The 15,564-nt window shown below is 41.2% G+C and overlaps 1 protein-coding gene across 2 annotated transcripts; it reads left to right on the top strand.

Moving 5' to 3' along the window:
- The first annotated feature begins 642 nt into the window (after positions 1 to 642).
- AQP4 (aquaporin 4) lies at positions 643 to 14,186 on the top strand. Of its 2 annotated transcripts, none has more exons than XM_026041434.1 (5): positions 643 to 699; positions 5,219 to 5,633; positions 6,527 to 6,691; positions 7,030 to 7,110; positions 9,607 to 14,186. In XM_026041434.1, exons 2-5 carry the CDS (start codon positions 5,253 to 5,255, stop codon positions 9,883 to 9,885), a joined length of 906 nt encoding a protein of 301 aa, XP_025897219.1. In that variant the 5' UTR covers positions 643 to 699; positions 5,219 to 5,252; the 3' UTR covers positions 9,886 to 14,186. The 2 variants fall into 2 exon arrangements, with proteins under 2 accessions (XP_025897219.1, XP_025897218.1); XM_026041433.1 differs by lacking the exon at positions 643 to 699 and adding an exon at positions 785 to 825.
- The last annotated feature ends 1,378 nt before the right edge of the window (positions 14,187 to 15,564 follow it).

Below are 15,564 nucleotides of genomic sequence, written 5' to 3'. Positions count from 1 at the left end.
CCTGCTCTCTTTATATTGCATTCAAGGTTCAAAGTCACCTGTAAAAGGATTGTCTAGAAACTTTGTTTCATTTTCATCCCTGCCTGCTTGAAGTGTCACCTAGGGTACATTCTCCAGCAAAATAATCTGGCCTGGAAACTTAGGTGTCTGCTTGCCATCTAAACCCTCATCCTTAAGGGTTGTTTTTAGGTAGAATCTTTTCCACTCTGTAGATTCGCAGGGTCCTTCCCAAGGTGGAAACGGTCTGAATTTCTCACCAGCATAACAACCTCATTCCAGCAAGCTTTCCTTCAGTGCAGTCTCATTGCAACATGTTTCTCAGTGACTTTCCACACTGGASAGAACTCTGTTGAACTCAGCAACTCCCAGCAAATTAAGCAACTTGCCTCATTTTTTTTTTCTCAGTGTACCCAGAGCCGCTCCAGCTCCAAGAAGCTGCCGGGCAGCAGAGCAGCTCCGGGCTCATCCCTGGGACAAGGCGCGCGGCGAGGCGGCAGCGGGGCCTCCGTCGAGCGCCCCCGATGTGGGGCAGCCCCCGCGCTGGGGGCGCCGCGGGCTCCCCCCGCGCCGCGCTCCCGCTGCCCACGCGCGCCCGCCGACCTCCCGCGTCCCGCCGCGCGTTCCCATGAGCGCGGGCGGGGAGCAGCGGGCGGCCCGGCGGCGCTGGCCCGTGGACCCCGCACCTCTGAGGACTGACAGGTAACGGCAGAGCCACCGGGAGCCCCCCCGGGCCCTCCCCCTCGCCCCGCCGCGCTGCGCCGCTCCGCGCCGCGCTGCGCGCCCCCGGCGAGGCATGAGCGACGCAGCGGCCGCGCCGCGCCGCGGGTGAGTGCGCGGCTCTGCGCGGGGCACGGGCGGCCCGGGGGGCTCTGCCGGGGGGTTTCCAGGCGGCGGGATGTGCGTGGGGGTCCCTGGCCGCGGATCCCCCCTGCGCGATCCCCCCTGCGCGATCCCCGCTCCGCGGAGCTGCCTCCGCTGCCGCGGGCAGCCCCGTCCTGCCCGTCGCGCCGGCAGCGCCGCAGCCTCTGGGGCGCCCCGCGGCTTTAACCTTGGGGTGCCAACGTAACCCAGGACCCGGGAGAGTGGGGGGCTGCGAGCACCCCGCTTCCCTGCACCTTGAGACTTCTCCGCGGGGTTGTGGTGCTGCGCCCGCCTCCCCCTTCCCAGCACCTCAACTCACGGCAACTCATTTCTTGCCAAATGCAAAAACTTTTTATCTTTTTTTTTTGTTGTTGTTTTTAAGCCCTTACATGCCAACTTGGGGAGGGAGGAAAAGCCATGGATCTTGTTGCAAGGCGAGAGGGATCCTGTTGTACCCTCGAGCTGTGACCRCCTGTGCCAGCGCAGGTCGGGGGCTCCCTGAGTTTGTTGCAGAGATGTCACCGTAAACAGTTGCGTCCCGCACGCAACTGCTCTGCGGCTGCCGGGTCGTGTGGAAGGGCTGGCCGGGAGCCCATGGCCAGCTGCTTCTCTCCGCTCGCTGTATTTATCAGAGTGATATTGGTCAGAAATGGAAGAAYTTACAAAGTGCCCTCTGACTTTTGTGCTGAAGCCCTTGCTGTTATTTATATGGTTACGGCGTAAAAGCCATAACCAAGCCTGCTGTCTTGCATTCTTATAGATACGCTGTGAATCTGAGTAAAAGACACTCCTCGCACCTAGATTACTTTATCTCTGGCAGCAATATGAGCCATAAAACCCACCTTGCATCCTGCTTGTCATTCTTCAGTGTAATCTTGTAGTCTATGCAAGAAATTTCTCAAGTGTGGCTGCATACGAAACTAATCGTGATTGTGACATGGAAGTACCTTTTTCTTTTTCCTTCTGTTGTGTATTTATCCMAGGGATAAAAATGTCATGTGTTATCAAACTCTTTTGAAACTACTACTTCCAAACTGCTTTGAAGTTGTTTTGTAACTTGAATGGCAGTTTTCATCTGTTAGAAAGTCACACTTCTGTTTCAGACCTGGCACAACCACCGTTGTTTCTCTGTCTCATTTCAAGCTGTTAAATCAGCTTWGCATTGAAAAAATATTGGACTTGGTTGATTTCAAAGTTGCTCACAGCCTTTAGAGTTGAGTTAGAACCTGGATGCAGGGCTCAAATGCTTTCACTGGCATGTTAAGCTTTCATTAGTAGTTGGGTGGGGTGTGATGGGGATGAAACTTGTGCATTTTTCAAGAAAAAGTTGCCTGTAGCTGCTGTATGCTTTGCTGCATCTTAGTCAGACTGTTTAAGAAAAACAATTAATTAATTACTTATTAAAAATAAATACTATATAGCTTACTATCCAAGTAAAGTGACATAGTATAGATTTATTGTTTTGACTTTCTGTTTCAGCTTTTCCATGCAGCATTAGCAGGATAGAAATGCAACATTATAAGCAGTTTCTTGTATTTGAATTATGCCTTAATAGGTGCATTTGGTTTACATGCATTTTCAAGACTGACAGAACTGACAGAACTGTCAGAACTGACAGAACATGATCTCAGCTGGACTAGCAATATTACATCTGCTTATACAGACTGTGAGGGGTGGGCTTTTCTTAGAAAGAGACATTAGCAACTCAGCAGAAAGTACGGTTTTCTGCTTTTTTACAATCTCTTTCCTGCACTTAAACCATGTTTCCCAGACTCTCCGCAGCTTGAAGGATGTGAACTGCCTTACTTTTGCACCCAATGCAAAATCTGTTTTCTATTTACCCCTACAAGATGGAGGAATGTAGTTAATTTGTAGAGCTTGATGTTTGCTGCATGTAGAAAGAGATGGTGGGACAAACTTGGACGAAGAGGTCAGGAGACTCTATACTCCTCCCTCTCTTCCATACTACCAATACCTGTAGTCCTTTCGTGTGCCCTCAGGGTGATAGGACATCCCAGAGAAGCCTGGAATATGGTACCTAGCCTTGGGCTGTGCTCAACAAAAGTAAGTGTGTAACTGCACCTACGCTCAACTACAGGGGAAAGGAGAAGCGAGTGCTGCAGTCCTAGTCTGGCCATCTAGGTCACTTTTCTGTGAATAGGAGGATGTAGCTCATCCCTGCATAAAAGACCGAATTAGGGCATGCCCTGGGACATGGAGGTCTTCCCAGTATGGACTGAGTTCCTGTCTCTTGCCCAGACAACTAACTTAAATTACTTAAATTGTTCCTGAGGAGGTAGCTGTAGGTTAGTGGCCGTGTCCAATTTATGCCTTTTGTTGGGTTAAAGTGCCATCTCCTATAGAGAACTGGGGAAGGTGGTGAATTTTGGTCCATTTGGAATGAGAAGTCTGGTCTAGATAGTTGGTCATTAACTGCCTGTTAGTATGAGATATTGCAAAAATGTCTTGCAGTTTGTTTTGAGGTTGACCTGAAAACAAAAGTCAATTTGAGGCTGACTTTTTTTTTTCCCCCTCCTGGTTTTAGTTCTTCTTTTGCAGAACTGCTCTTACTCAGATCTCTCAGGTCACTTCATGAACATTTTACAACAGCCATTTGTAGGAGATATAACACAATTTGTGCTCTCATCTGAGAGTCCAGAGAACTGAGACAGGGTTCTAGCGACCTATCCAAAATACACAGTAAATTAACATAAGAAATGAAACTGGAAAGTCACAGGATTAAATTGTCTTTCCCTAACTCTTTGCCACTGTTAAGAAATTCATAGGCCATTCCTCTTGCAATAGCTTAAAAAGGCTAGATATGCTTTTTATGCTTCTTTCTCATGTAAGTGGTATTAAATATGCATTGTAGCTCCATTACCCCACATAACTGAGCATTAAATTCTTCCATCCTTTGACATGAAATCCCACTCAAAATGTAGCAGCTCAATATTCTTTCTTTTGTGTTTTTTTTTTCTTTTTTTAGGTGTTGGGGGGTTGTTTTTAAAGAAGAATCTTGTTATCATTCCTTAGAAACTTATTAAAATGCTTCACTTTTGGCTTATTCTCCTAATTTATTAATATAGCAAATAAYTTTTCTTTGGTGACCCAATTTCATAGGTATCTGAGCATCTAGCAAAATTGTAGCTCATCAGAAAGGCAATGTAGACTAATAAATAGCCTCTTCAGACAGGGTGGAAAGCCATGACACTTCTTTCTTTGCCTCAGAGCTCTACCCACAGCAAACATTCAGTAAATATTTCTCAATTCCACTGCTTCTCCTTCATATTTAGCCAAAATAATCCCAAATATTTCTGATAACATAATTGATTAAAAAGGCAGAATTCAGGATTGCTTGCATTTTCCTCTATGAGTTCAATTCTCACACAGTGTCCACAGTGAAGAAACTATTCTCTGAATAAATATTAGTTGAAGCATTGGTTTGTATGAGAACTGATACAAACAGACTTTCTCCTACAAGATCCAGGCCAATGGATGAAATCTATGAAAATAGATTTTCATATTAGTGGGTCCCTAGATGTTTCAGCTGTGGAAATCAGAAAAACTATCATTGACTGCCAGGAAAAATGGGTTCTCCAGCTTCTATAGTTAATTGCAGTGTCCTGGTGCAGTGAGTGGTGGAGTGTCCTGACCGATTCTCCTCCTGAGTAGATTAAAGGTCTGACAAYAAAAAGAACGTTGCCAGGGACACACTTGATGCTCAAGGAAAAGAGTGAAGTTAAAGCTTCCCTACTGCATCCATATTAGCATTTAAATTCAGCTTAGTAGCATACTTTTGGAGTGTATTTCCTAGTCATTCCTGCTTACTATGCTAATACTCATCCAAAGTAAACCACATCAAAACACATAGAGAATCATCAAGGTTTGGCAGAGCTACTGCCTTTTACTGAACTATTGTACCTGCTTGGTTAAAAAGTACAGATTTGCTAAGGGAAAGATGATAAATGCTCAAGGATTTAATGAGCATGATGATTAACAGGTCACTGAAAGTAGTGGTGTTTTACAGASTCTAAGTCAGGCACTTCAGCTAGTATAGAAGAATACATTTTTTTTTTCCACACATACTTATTTCAAAAAAATAGCAGCTGCTTTGCCTGAACTGAAGTTCTAAACACAGACTTATCACAGGGGATGTTTTGTTGCCTCCATCCTACACTAAGAGCACCCTCTTGAGCACTGGTTTAACAGCTGGCTCTGGTAAAACAAATGTCCATAGTTCTGYTCTGAGGATGTTCATCACTGCTACCTTCCCTCTGATATCTGCCAGATAATACCTCCTAACAGCAAGGTATAATGCTTACCTGGTGATTTGACAAAGTTTTTCTTTCCTTTTCAGTAAGTGTGGACGTCTGTGCAAGTGTGAGAGCATCATGGTGGCCTTCAAAGGAGTCTGGACTCAGCCCTTCTGGAAAGCTGTCTCAGCAGAGTTTTTGGCCATGCTAATTTTTGTCCTCCTCAGTCTTGGCTCTACAATCAACTGGGGTGGATCTGAGAAGCCCCTGCCTGTCGACATGGTCCTTATCTCCCTCTGCTTTGGGCTCAGCATTGCGACCATGGTGCAGTGCTTCGGACACATCAGTGGAGGCCACATCAACCCTGCAGTGACTGTAGCGATGGTCTGCACAAGGAAGATCAGCCTTGCCAAGTCAGTCTTCTACATTTTGGCCCAGTGCCTGGGGGCCATCGTGGGAGCAGGCATCCTCTACCTTGTCACACCACCCGGTGTGGTGGGTGGCCTGGGAGTCACAATGGTAATCTTTTCTGCTCTTAGACTAGACCAATTTTTAAGATTAGACTAGTTCTTACAGTCTAAGTAATAATAAGCAGTGTCGTGAAGAATAAAGAGCACTCAAGCAGAGATTCAAGTAGCTTTTTGCTGGCTAATTTATGATACCTAGACATGGCTTAAAGCTCCCTTTAGGATGGGTTGATGTGGTGTAATATAGCCATTCTTTTTATAGAACTTTCCTTTTCTAGAACTTCCCCAGATCTGATGACAGAAGGTAATGCTAATTTGCATATACCACTTAAATAATATATGTGTGAAGTGCCATTTCCAATTGGATCGGGGAGGGGGAAATTAATTCTCTGCCATTATGATGGGGATTGAAAAAACATCAATTTAAAATGACACACTTTTGAAACAGATTGTGGCTTAGATTTCAGCTTTGTTCTAAACTAATAAGGAATGCCATCAGTTAGCCCTGTTGCAGGACTTATTAAAAATGCACTTGAGCCGCACACTGCTTAATTTTTAATTGAAATTTAAATTAATTAAGTCAGGGCTAATTAATGAATTTATAATTGAATAGTAAATTACAGTGCTTCCAAGAAAAAAATGGTGAAGAAGTGCAGCATTTGCAAATCCCTTTATAAAAAATAAACTATGCTTCTGCAGTTGAACTTTGAAGCTTTTGTTGGATGCTTCTGTCAAGAGTTCTTTTGTCCAGCAGTAATTTTCCATGGCACTCAAATAAAAYAAACCAAACCAACCAAACAAATGAAAGAATCTATACCTGTTCATTGATGCCTTTCACTGTGTACAATTCAAAATTATATTTACAGGGAGAAAAAATGGGAATTGGCTTTTTGATTTACAAGCTCATAGTTGCTTCATCTCCGGTGTTTCTTTCTCTTCTTTCAGGTACATGGAGATCTTTCCGCTGGCCATGGACTCCTGGTGGAGCTGATAATTACATTCCAGCTGGTTTTTACTATTTTTGCTAGCTGTGATTCAAAACGAAGTGATGTCACTGGTTCGGTAGCTTTAGCAATTGGATTATCTGTTGCTATTGGACATTTATTTGCTGTAAGTTAATGGCTTCTGTTTAAATAATAAAATCTTAATCCCTTTTTGCCTACTTCAAAAATAGGTGGAAACTTTTTATAGTTGAAGTTTCTTTATGGATCCAAGCAAAACATTTTAAAAAGCAGTGGGAGGGTTCCTTTGGATGGGATGTTGATTGGGACAACTACCTGTTTGCATCATGACTTTGTTACTTCTGTAGCAAATTCTTGAAGAGCAGCAATACATGCTGCTTGGATTAAAAAACGTTCAAAGCCGGAGTGTCCAGATGTGGCAATGAATTAACAGAAATTGCACAGCTGCTGTAGAGATATTAGTAATATATTTTTTCTTTTTTTTAGATCAATTACACTGGCGCTAGTATGAACCCTGCTCGATCATTTGGACCCGCTGTCATCATGGGGAAATGGGAAAACCAATGGGTAACTGCTTTCGTGTTTACTTCATCATAGCTGGCAGGATTTTTCATACATCATCTGCTTTTASTTATCCATTCTGGTATATCCCACAAAGACCGTCATGAGGAAGATGGACACTGACCTGCTAGAAGCTCTGCCACAATTATGCTTCTTGCTTAGGGTTTTAGTATTGCATGCAGGTTGGTGGGACAGCATCTTGCTATTCAAGGGTCTTTTTGTGGAGGTGGTAGTTAGAGGAGGAAGAAAATCATGCAAGAAGCCTGAAACATAAAAGCAATCCAGTGAGACTGAAAAAACTGAACTGCTACAATGAAGTGTCCTCTGAGGCAGACTGCGAACCCCCAGTCATGATGGTGAGAGGAATTCTGTTGGATTCACATTTCACTTGGTTCTACCTCAAATTGCAGCAAATGTGTGAAATGAAAGTGGGCACCTTGRTCTGCTGCAGGGAGAATCTTTCTCAGCAAATGCTCACAAGTGAAAGATGAAGGGTTTGCAGTCTGGCCTTTGTGAGACAGAATAGATTTTACCTGCAACCTGGCAAGCATCAGCCTAACTGAGACTATATGTGCAGGCAACTATTTGATATCTGGATCATGAATGATGCAGTCATTTTCTATATCATCCTATCATTAAACTCCTWAAAAAAACCCAAAAGTTTGTATTTTATAGGGACAGATGGATTGCATCTCAGCTTCACCTAATTAAAGATATGACAAGCACTTCTAGAGGCACTTATAGTTAGTCCTGAAAGAGCTGCATAGTAGAGTGCATATAAGAATTTTCTTAATTTTAAAATATTGAGCCCACATTGCTCCCACTGCAGCTAATAACAGAAATAGCATTGTCTTCAGGCCCTAAGGCTCCAATTCTGCAAATACAATATCATGTGTAACTTTGTTCCCAAGTGTTATCCTATTGAAACAGATTTACCCTGTTATCAGTGAATGGCTTGTTCATATGACAAACTGCTGTAGTTTTTCACAAGATTAATTACCCACACTCTCAGGCAGCCAGTAATTTATAACTAAAGCTGTAAACAATAAACAAATGCATCATGTAGCAACTTGTAGGAGATGCTTAACTGCTGTCCTGGTCATTTGGAAAGATTGTCTTTTCTCCTCCTTGAAAGTAATGACATTAACCTGCCATTAACAGAAGCTGATTTGGCTGCTGTGCCTCCTAACCTGCTTATAGACCTGCTACAGTTTGTTCAAAAATTAATAGGTACCCTACAAAGTTGAGTATATCTGTTGTATTTGGTTATTCAAATAATATAATCAGGTATCTGACTGCCACTTGGATTCTGCAAGATCAGAAGCCCAAGTTGGGTTCTTCTCAACTGTGAATCTCAAACACTGAAGGGGACCAGTTTGTTTATATGTTTTGAAAGATTGTGTTTCTTCACAATTTTATTATCCTCTTGGGTGAAAACACAGCAAGAAAACTAGTTTTCTGCATTGRCATTTATTTTTTTGTCACTCTGCAAGCAGCACAAATATGCTACAGCTGACAAATAAGCAGTCAAAATTTGTAGAGAAGTCCTCATGGAAAAAGACACATCAATAAAGCTCAGCAAAACTGTTTCTCTTTGAAGATAYGGACCTGTGTCTTTATCATCTTGCCTCCGATAGTGTAAAAGCAGAGCTATTCTACAGCAACTGTAACAGAGCTGTATATAACAAGTCATGTATGATGCAATAAGGATCTATAGCCTTTTTTTTGTCCCCAAGAACTTTTATAGCTATAGTTGAATCAATGAGAAATGATGAAGGACCTGTATTTTGTCTTATTGCACAAAGTTAAATACATTATATACCTCCAGAGAGAAGAGAAAAAAAATGCTTTATCTTAGTGGGAGGCCTGCATACCCATCCACATGGATAGTTTCATTGTTTTTCTATCAGTCTGCCCCAGTAAACCGGTTTCCAGATATGTGCATGGAAATCTTCAGACATCAGGAAAGGTCTAACCTCATACTCTGGGTTGTTGTGCTGTTATGGTATGCTGCTCAAACTGGAGTTTGAGAGGATGGGTAGCGTTTCTGGGGGGKTTGGGTTGTTGKKTTTTTTTGTTTGTTTTTAGGTTGGTTGGTTGATTTTTGTTTCTTTTTTGGGAGGAATACAAAAACACAGAAGCAGCCTGCAATATGAAAATAATGTCATTAACTCTTCAATTATTTGTTTTTTTGACCATTTTCTTGTTTCATTTTAGAGGTCTCATGAGTATTCAGCTCCAGGTCACCAGCTGTGAAAGCTAGGGTAGTTACACTGCCTTGTAAAYGGTGTGAGGGCAAATTCATTCTGCTTCATGATATGCAGGGAACACTGACTAGAGAAAGGAGAATTGGCTAAAACAACTTCACCAGGACTTTTTGCTAGAAGTGTTCTGAATTAAGTTTGTATAGATCTGTTTGTTTTTTTGTTTTTTTTTTTTTGAGAACCCAGAATTCTTTGTTCTGTAGCTTAATGCCTGTGATTTTTCCACCTCTCTTTGCAGGTGTATTGGGTAGGACCAATAATCGGAGCAGTCCTTGCTGGTGCTCTTTATGAATATGTCTATTGCCCAGATGTTGAACTCAAGCGCCGTTTTAAAGATGTCTTCGGCAAGGCCACCCAGCCATCCAAAGGGAAATACATGGAGGTGGATGATAACAGGAGCCATGTAGAGACCGATGACCTGATCCTGAAGCCTGGGGTTGTTCATGTGATTGATATTGACAGGGGTGAAGACAAGAAAGGGAGAGATCCATCCAGTGAGGTACTGTCTTCTGTATGACTAGCAAGGAGCACTGAAAACAGAGAGCGGCCTGCTAGCACATCCTCAGATGTCCTTCCACCTGTAAAAGAAACAGATCTTCTATAAACCGAGCATCTATTATTTCATAGTGCAGGCAGCAGCATTGCAGGGGCATCACCAAACTGTGATCTGATCACAAGGAACACTAGAATTTTGCCAGAATTAGGATTCCCCACACATTATTCCAAATTAAGAGATRTCCCTGTTCTTTTCCTCTCCTTCTTTATGGAACATCTCCAAAGTCAGAAAAAGAAAAAATCTCCTTTAATTAGTCCTAAGGAGATGAAGACAGAGATGTTTAACATCCAGATTGACAGTTAAGACATATCAGGAAATGCCTATAGACATAAAGACCTACTTATCAGATTGTTCTTCTGACACTTAATTGGCCGTTGTCAACTCTAATTAAAGCATCTTTCCTGTTAAAACTTCTTTGCTAGGTCCAGGGACAACATCAATGGTATTTAAGACTTTTACCCAAAGTCAAGCAAAGAAATGTTGCTTCCATCTATATACATCATTAATGTCATGAAAACTACCTCTGAAAAAAATAATTTATAGACTTTAAAAATCTATTAGTCCATCAAATCTCACTCATTTGGTTTTCAGTATACATACACCACTTTGATACCTTCCCAGAAGTAAATACATTGAAATCAAAAATTAAATCCTCTGTAATAAGGCTGCAAAGCACTTGACTGTTCTTCATACTAGCTTGTGTCACTGTCTTTCTGGTGAAACATTCTCCTGAGGTTTGACTATTGACTATTTAGTGCTAGCAGACTCTCAAGGTCATGCAAAGAATATGAAGGCTCTCCTGTTACTTAATAACTCAAGAGATATCAAAAGAAAAGAAGGCATATCTGTTTTCAGTGCACTTGTTCAAATACACACTTCTGTGCCAATTTATATAAACTAAAGGTTTAATTACTTATCTACTTTCTTACAAGATGGTTGGAGATATGATTTTTTTTAATTTATTAATAATGTAGAAGGTTTTTTAACTTCTGTTAACTGTATTGAAACACTGATTAGGAAATATTTTTGTAACAGATGATAGAAATGACAGCTTCTGGCTTTTTGTTGTAATTGATCTCTAGTTGAACAGGATCTGTGCTTGTTTCATTATTGCTATAGTCTTAATTACATCTCTGGCAAAGCTTTTTTCTTCTATAAGTAAGAAATACAAGCACTTGGTATGGTTTTTTTTTTTTTTTTTTTTTTTTAGGGTGAAAGGGAATAAAATATGTTTCTCTTCTAGAAGCATTTCACTAGACATAACCAATCCAAAAAAGCATTTCTATAAAGCTATTGCTGACTTTATTACAGGCTTTTGTTTCCGTCATTTGCTTTGAGTTTTACAGTATGCACCTGCAGAGCAGTTAAAAGCCTCATTATTACTGTAATTGTATAGATTTTATTTTAAAATGAAAACTTCTTCCTGTCTTCTTGGCAAGAAGGGGGAGAAAAAAGCATTGGGTCTGGCAATGGCCTGTAACAAACTTGCCTGCTCTTTGACATTTCTCCACATTCAATCTGTAATACAGGGAATTAGATGTTTCTAATGAGGAGSTAAAGCACTGCTTAACTTAAATCTGTGCGCTATGATCTAAGGCCAACATTGCTATCCAATCTAGTCATAGCATATCYTGTTATGTTCATTTTTCTGGTCTCCCTTTTCTTGCTTTGAAAGCACTGTTAGAGAGTTATACACGAGCTCTGTGGGTTGAGCGTGAGCTTCATGACTGCCAGGCGCGTCCAATTTGSCCGTGATTTCCTTCTTGCTCCCCGCAGCTCTGGCTCTAGTGGCCAAGCACAGCATGCGGCAGGTGTGGGCACAGGACAAGGCTTCCTTAAGAGGTCACATAGTGTGGGTCACATGGAAGTGTGGGAATGCACTTCCCTAAGTTACTCCACAGCACGCTGCCTCTGGGGATATGAGTCTGAACTTCCSAGAGCAACACATCATACCATCCATCTCCTCCAGCACATGAGCCATCCCACCAGTATCATCTCACACTTGCTGAGACATCGCAGTAGTGTCTACTCRTATTTTCTGATAAGATAGCTGAATATTTTTCTTCAGCTTTTACACCTGACACAGTGACAGCATCGGTAGGCCGTGAGCATGGTAGAGGCGAGGCTTTCAAGGCACTGCTTCAAACAGCACTTAAGAAGTGCTTCCTAGAGCATGGAGCAAGTATTCTCTGGGAAGGGCAACAAAATGTGGTTTTTAGATCACCTATTTGGCTCTTGGATGCATAAATTTCAGACTAAATACATTCAACAAGGAAGTATAAAATTTAAGTTTTCATTCTTTTCCATTAGGCGTTTGTTCTAACTTTTCTTTCTTTCAAATGCTGCATTTGTTAAAGGGACAACTTGATAAACCTTTTGCATGGCTTCAGTGGACAAAGTAGAGAGTAATGCATGTAACTCTGGTGGTTTGTTAAGAAGTTTTGCATTTTGCTGTTTAAAAACACTCTGCAGAAGCTCATAAAATGTGAATTTTGCATGACATTGTTTAAATAAGAAGTTGTGACTTGTTTTATGCTTAAGGTCCTTTTACACAAATAGTGTGAACAAGTAGCTTGATGCTACTGCTGAGGTGAGCATAATGCTAGTATAATATTAGCCAAGTGAAGAGACTCTTTTCTCTTTCTTCTTCACTAATGAATTGTGGCAAACTCTCAGAACCAGACCTAGGAGAACTCCTCACAGAAGGAGTATTAGAGATAAGGTACAGGCTCCTGAGCAAAGATCAGGGGAAAGAAGGGAAGCCAAAATAAACAGGACATTAGTCAGTAAAGGATGTTCTCTCTTGGCATAAGCAGGAAGGTAAGATATGGTAGGTCTACTCCTGCTCCCACTGAGGAGGACTCATGGAGAAGTTTCTTGATCCTGGGCTACTTCAGGACCTGATGGCTCCTCTCATAGATTTCACTGTGGTTTCTGAAAAAAATGGAGCCTTTGGGTGAGATGCTTAGTTTTAGAAGGAGATGCATTCAACTTGAGTTTTATGACCCACCCTAAAGTAAATTCTTAGTTGTAATTGTCATCACTGTAAGAAGTTCTACCCCACCACAAGAGATCACCATTAATGGAAGCAAATACCACACTTCAGCATGCCTCAGGTCTTGATTCAGCTTTAACCTGCAGGGCTACATTGTTGTCTAAGTAGTTTTGCAGTGGCATTGTCAACATGAAATTACATTTAATTAAATAATCGACCACTGTGACCTTCTTCATGGCCTGCAAGTACTCTTGCCTTAATATGATTTTAAAACATATGCTATAATACTGTTTGAGATGATAGATTTATGTTAAAAGGCCTTCAGCTAGTGCCGCAACTTGATGTCCTCCAAAAGTGTTCGTTGATTAAGGTGGGAAATGGTAACTGTCTTTGGTTTATGATGGACATCATAGTAAGCATGCCAGGCATGTTGTTGTSATAATTCTCTGGTCCTAAAATATGAAAGATGGATGAGCCCCTTTTTCCTCCATGAAGTCAAGACTGTTTCCAACATTATTTTTACATTCTAACAAATGAATGCAGAATTACGATATCTCAGATGCTGTAAGAATCTTGTTTTTTCCCCTCCTGAGAATTGAATTCCCCTCCTGAGTAGTTAGAATTTGGCTGATAAACCCCATATAGTCCACACAACCTCAAAAGAATTTATGTACCTCAGTGTAACCCACCTTTAAATTCCTTCCTTTCTCTTCTGAAGTTGGGTAATTAACTAAGATTCCTATGGCATCTGAGATACTGTAGTCCTTCTCCTTTAAAGTACTARGAGCTGTATCTTTCATTCATTCTGTGGAAGCAGGAGCAAGACACTGCATAGCACATACAGGGCTTAGGTTTCTCACCTGTGTTAGTACATGAGCTTTTAGAAACAAGTTTTATACCTGACTATTAATAGTTAAGCACAATAKCTGCTTAAAAGGCTAGATGGCCTTCAAATAAGACTTCTGTCTTTCTAGTAACTGGTTATAGAGCAGTTACTGTTGTGCTCTGCAGCGTTTTGTCTGTAGCCTATGCTAGCCCATATTAACAAAATGTTATACTTCATCCAATATTCATAATCTAAATAAAATATATGGGAATTTACATTGTGAGACTGTCTTTCCAAGGCGAGAGAAGGAAACATCAGACTTTTTCTTTTTGTATCTCAAACCTGTGTGTCTCTGAGTTTCTTGAGGACTTATCAAACAGACATGACGCAAATGTAAACCAAAATATTTGTTACCTAYTTCTATGACCTAAGCCAGAGTCATTCGGTCTCAGTAATTTAGGACAAATGAGGTAAAGTAGCCTAAATACATGGATGATTCTTTTTTTCACAAGACTACGTGTTGGAATGTTCAGTCAGCACAATACCAAAACTAATGTTACAGGTTTTAAAAATTCTTTATGTGATATTTGGACTAATTTACTGAAGAAAGTTATGAATTACTGCATGTTTATCTGATTTCCACTTGTATTCTACTGTATCTCACACATTTCTTGCAAATAAATTGTCTTCAAAAAAGAGAAAAAACTTCATTTGATCACTGAAAATATTTAGTCATGAGCTTTAGTATTTTAAAATATAAAGAAAAAAGAAGAAACAATTGGACAAATAGGCAAGAAGAGTCTGGATGTGTGTGTGGCTGAGAATGAACRATTTACTGTAAGAAAATATTTCTGTCAATGGAGAAATGAGTGGAAGTGATTCAATATMTTTATGAAAACAAGTGAAACCAACTAGAGCAAAAGCTATGCTGGTGTATGCTTGCCTTAGACTTTGCTAGACGATTTAAAACCAAGGCTCGTGGAGAGCTAAGAGATAACAAAATTGTTATCAATGTCCTTTTCAGAAACCATATAYGCACTTTGCTATAGCAGGTAGGTCCTTTGCAATACAATTCCTTTCATTAAGTCATGGATTTGAACACCCAGCTCCCATAAGGAACTTAGGCAAGTGAAATGAGGCCCTGTAGCAATTACTGTTCAGTTGCCTGGTTCTGTACTCAGGCTGCAGAACTTCCTAACTGCAACAACAAATTTGTGCTCCGTTTTTGTCCTGCAGACCTTATAGATTCTTTATGCAAAGTCTTTATGGGGGGCAGAGAGCATGGTCTATGAGTCCCCAGCCTGAAATCCCCTTATCTTGCAGAAGGCTTAAGGGTGTGTTTGGAAGTTGAGGATGTGTATCTTACTTTACATGTGCTCTGCGTGTACTGTACTAAAACAGGTTACCAAGGGAATTCAGGGAGAAGAGCATCACATCCTTTTCAATCATAGTCATTTAACACAGGAGCTGCTTTGACATTTTGGGACACTTGAAAAACAGCAATGTATGTGTCAGGAGAGTTAGAGAGTCAAGGTGCTTTGGTTATCTCCAGGGTTAGGACAKCTGGGAGAAGCAGGAAATCAACAGCATGAGCAAGGAAGAATGTTGTAGTGCAGCTCTGAGAGTGCTTGCTGGCACTGTGGTGTCACTTGCAGGACAAAAATGTCATCCCTGATGCATGTAGACCTGTAGGTCAGCTTGTAGGGATTGTGTCTGAGCCACTGTGTAGTGCAGAGGATAAGACACCAACACAACCTGATCTGAGTCAAGTCCCCACTACAAGTTTCAGTAGACACAGACTTTGACAGCAACCATTGCA

This window comes from Nothoprocta perdicaria, unplaced genomic scaffold, assembly GCF_003342845.1.
Source record: "Nothoprocta perdicaria isolate Ctin4 unplaced genomic scaffold, notPer1 scaffold_284, whole genome shotgun sequence".
In the NCBI taxonomy this organism is placed as follows: Eukaryota; Metazoa; Chordata; class Aves; order Tinamiformes; family Tinamidae; genus Nothoprocta; species Nothoprocta perdicaria.
The sequence above is the reverse complement of the archived record's forward strand: the minus strand, read 5'-3'. Positions and strand labels throughout refer to the sequence as shown.

Excerpts from the sequence above, each read along its gene's own strand:
- AQP4 (XM_026041433.1), top strand. The coding sequence starts at position 794 with ATGAGCGACGCAGCGGCCGCGCCGCGCCGCGG. Across the intron at positions 6,692-7,029 it reads CTATTGGACATTTATTTGCT|ATCAATTACACTGGCGCTAG; the intron begins GTAAGTTAATGG and ends TCTTTTTTTTAG. Across the intron at positions 7,111-9,606 it reads GGAAATGGGAAAACCAATGG|GTGTATTGGGTAGGACCAAT; the intron begins GTAACTGCTTTC and ends CTCTCTTTGCAG.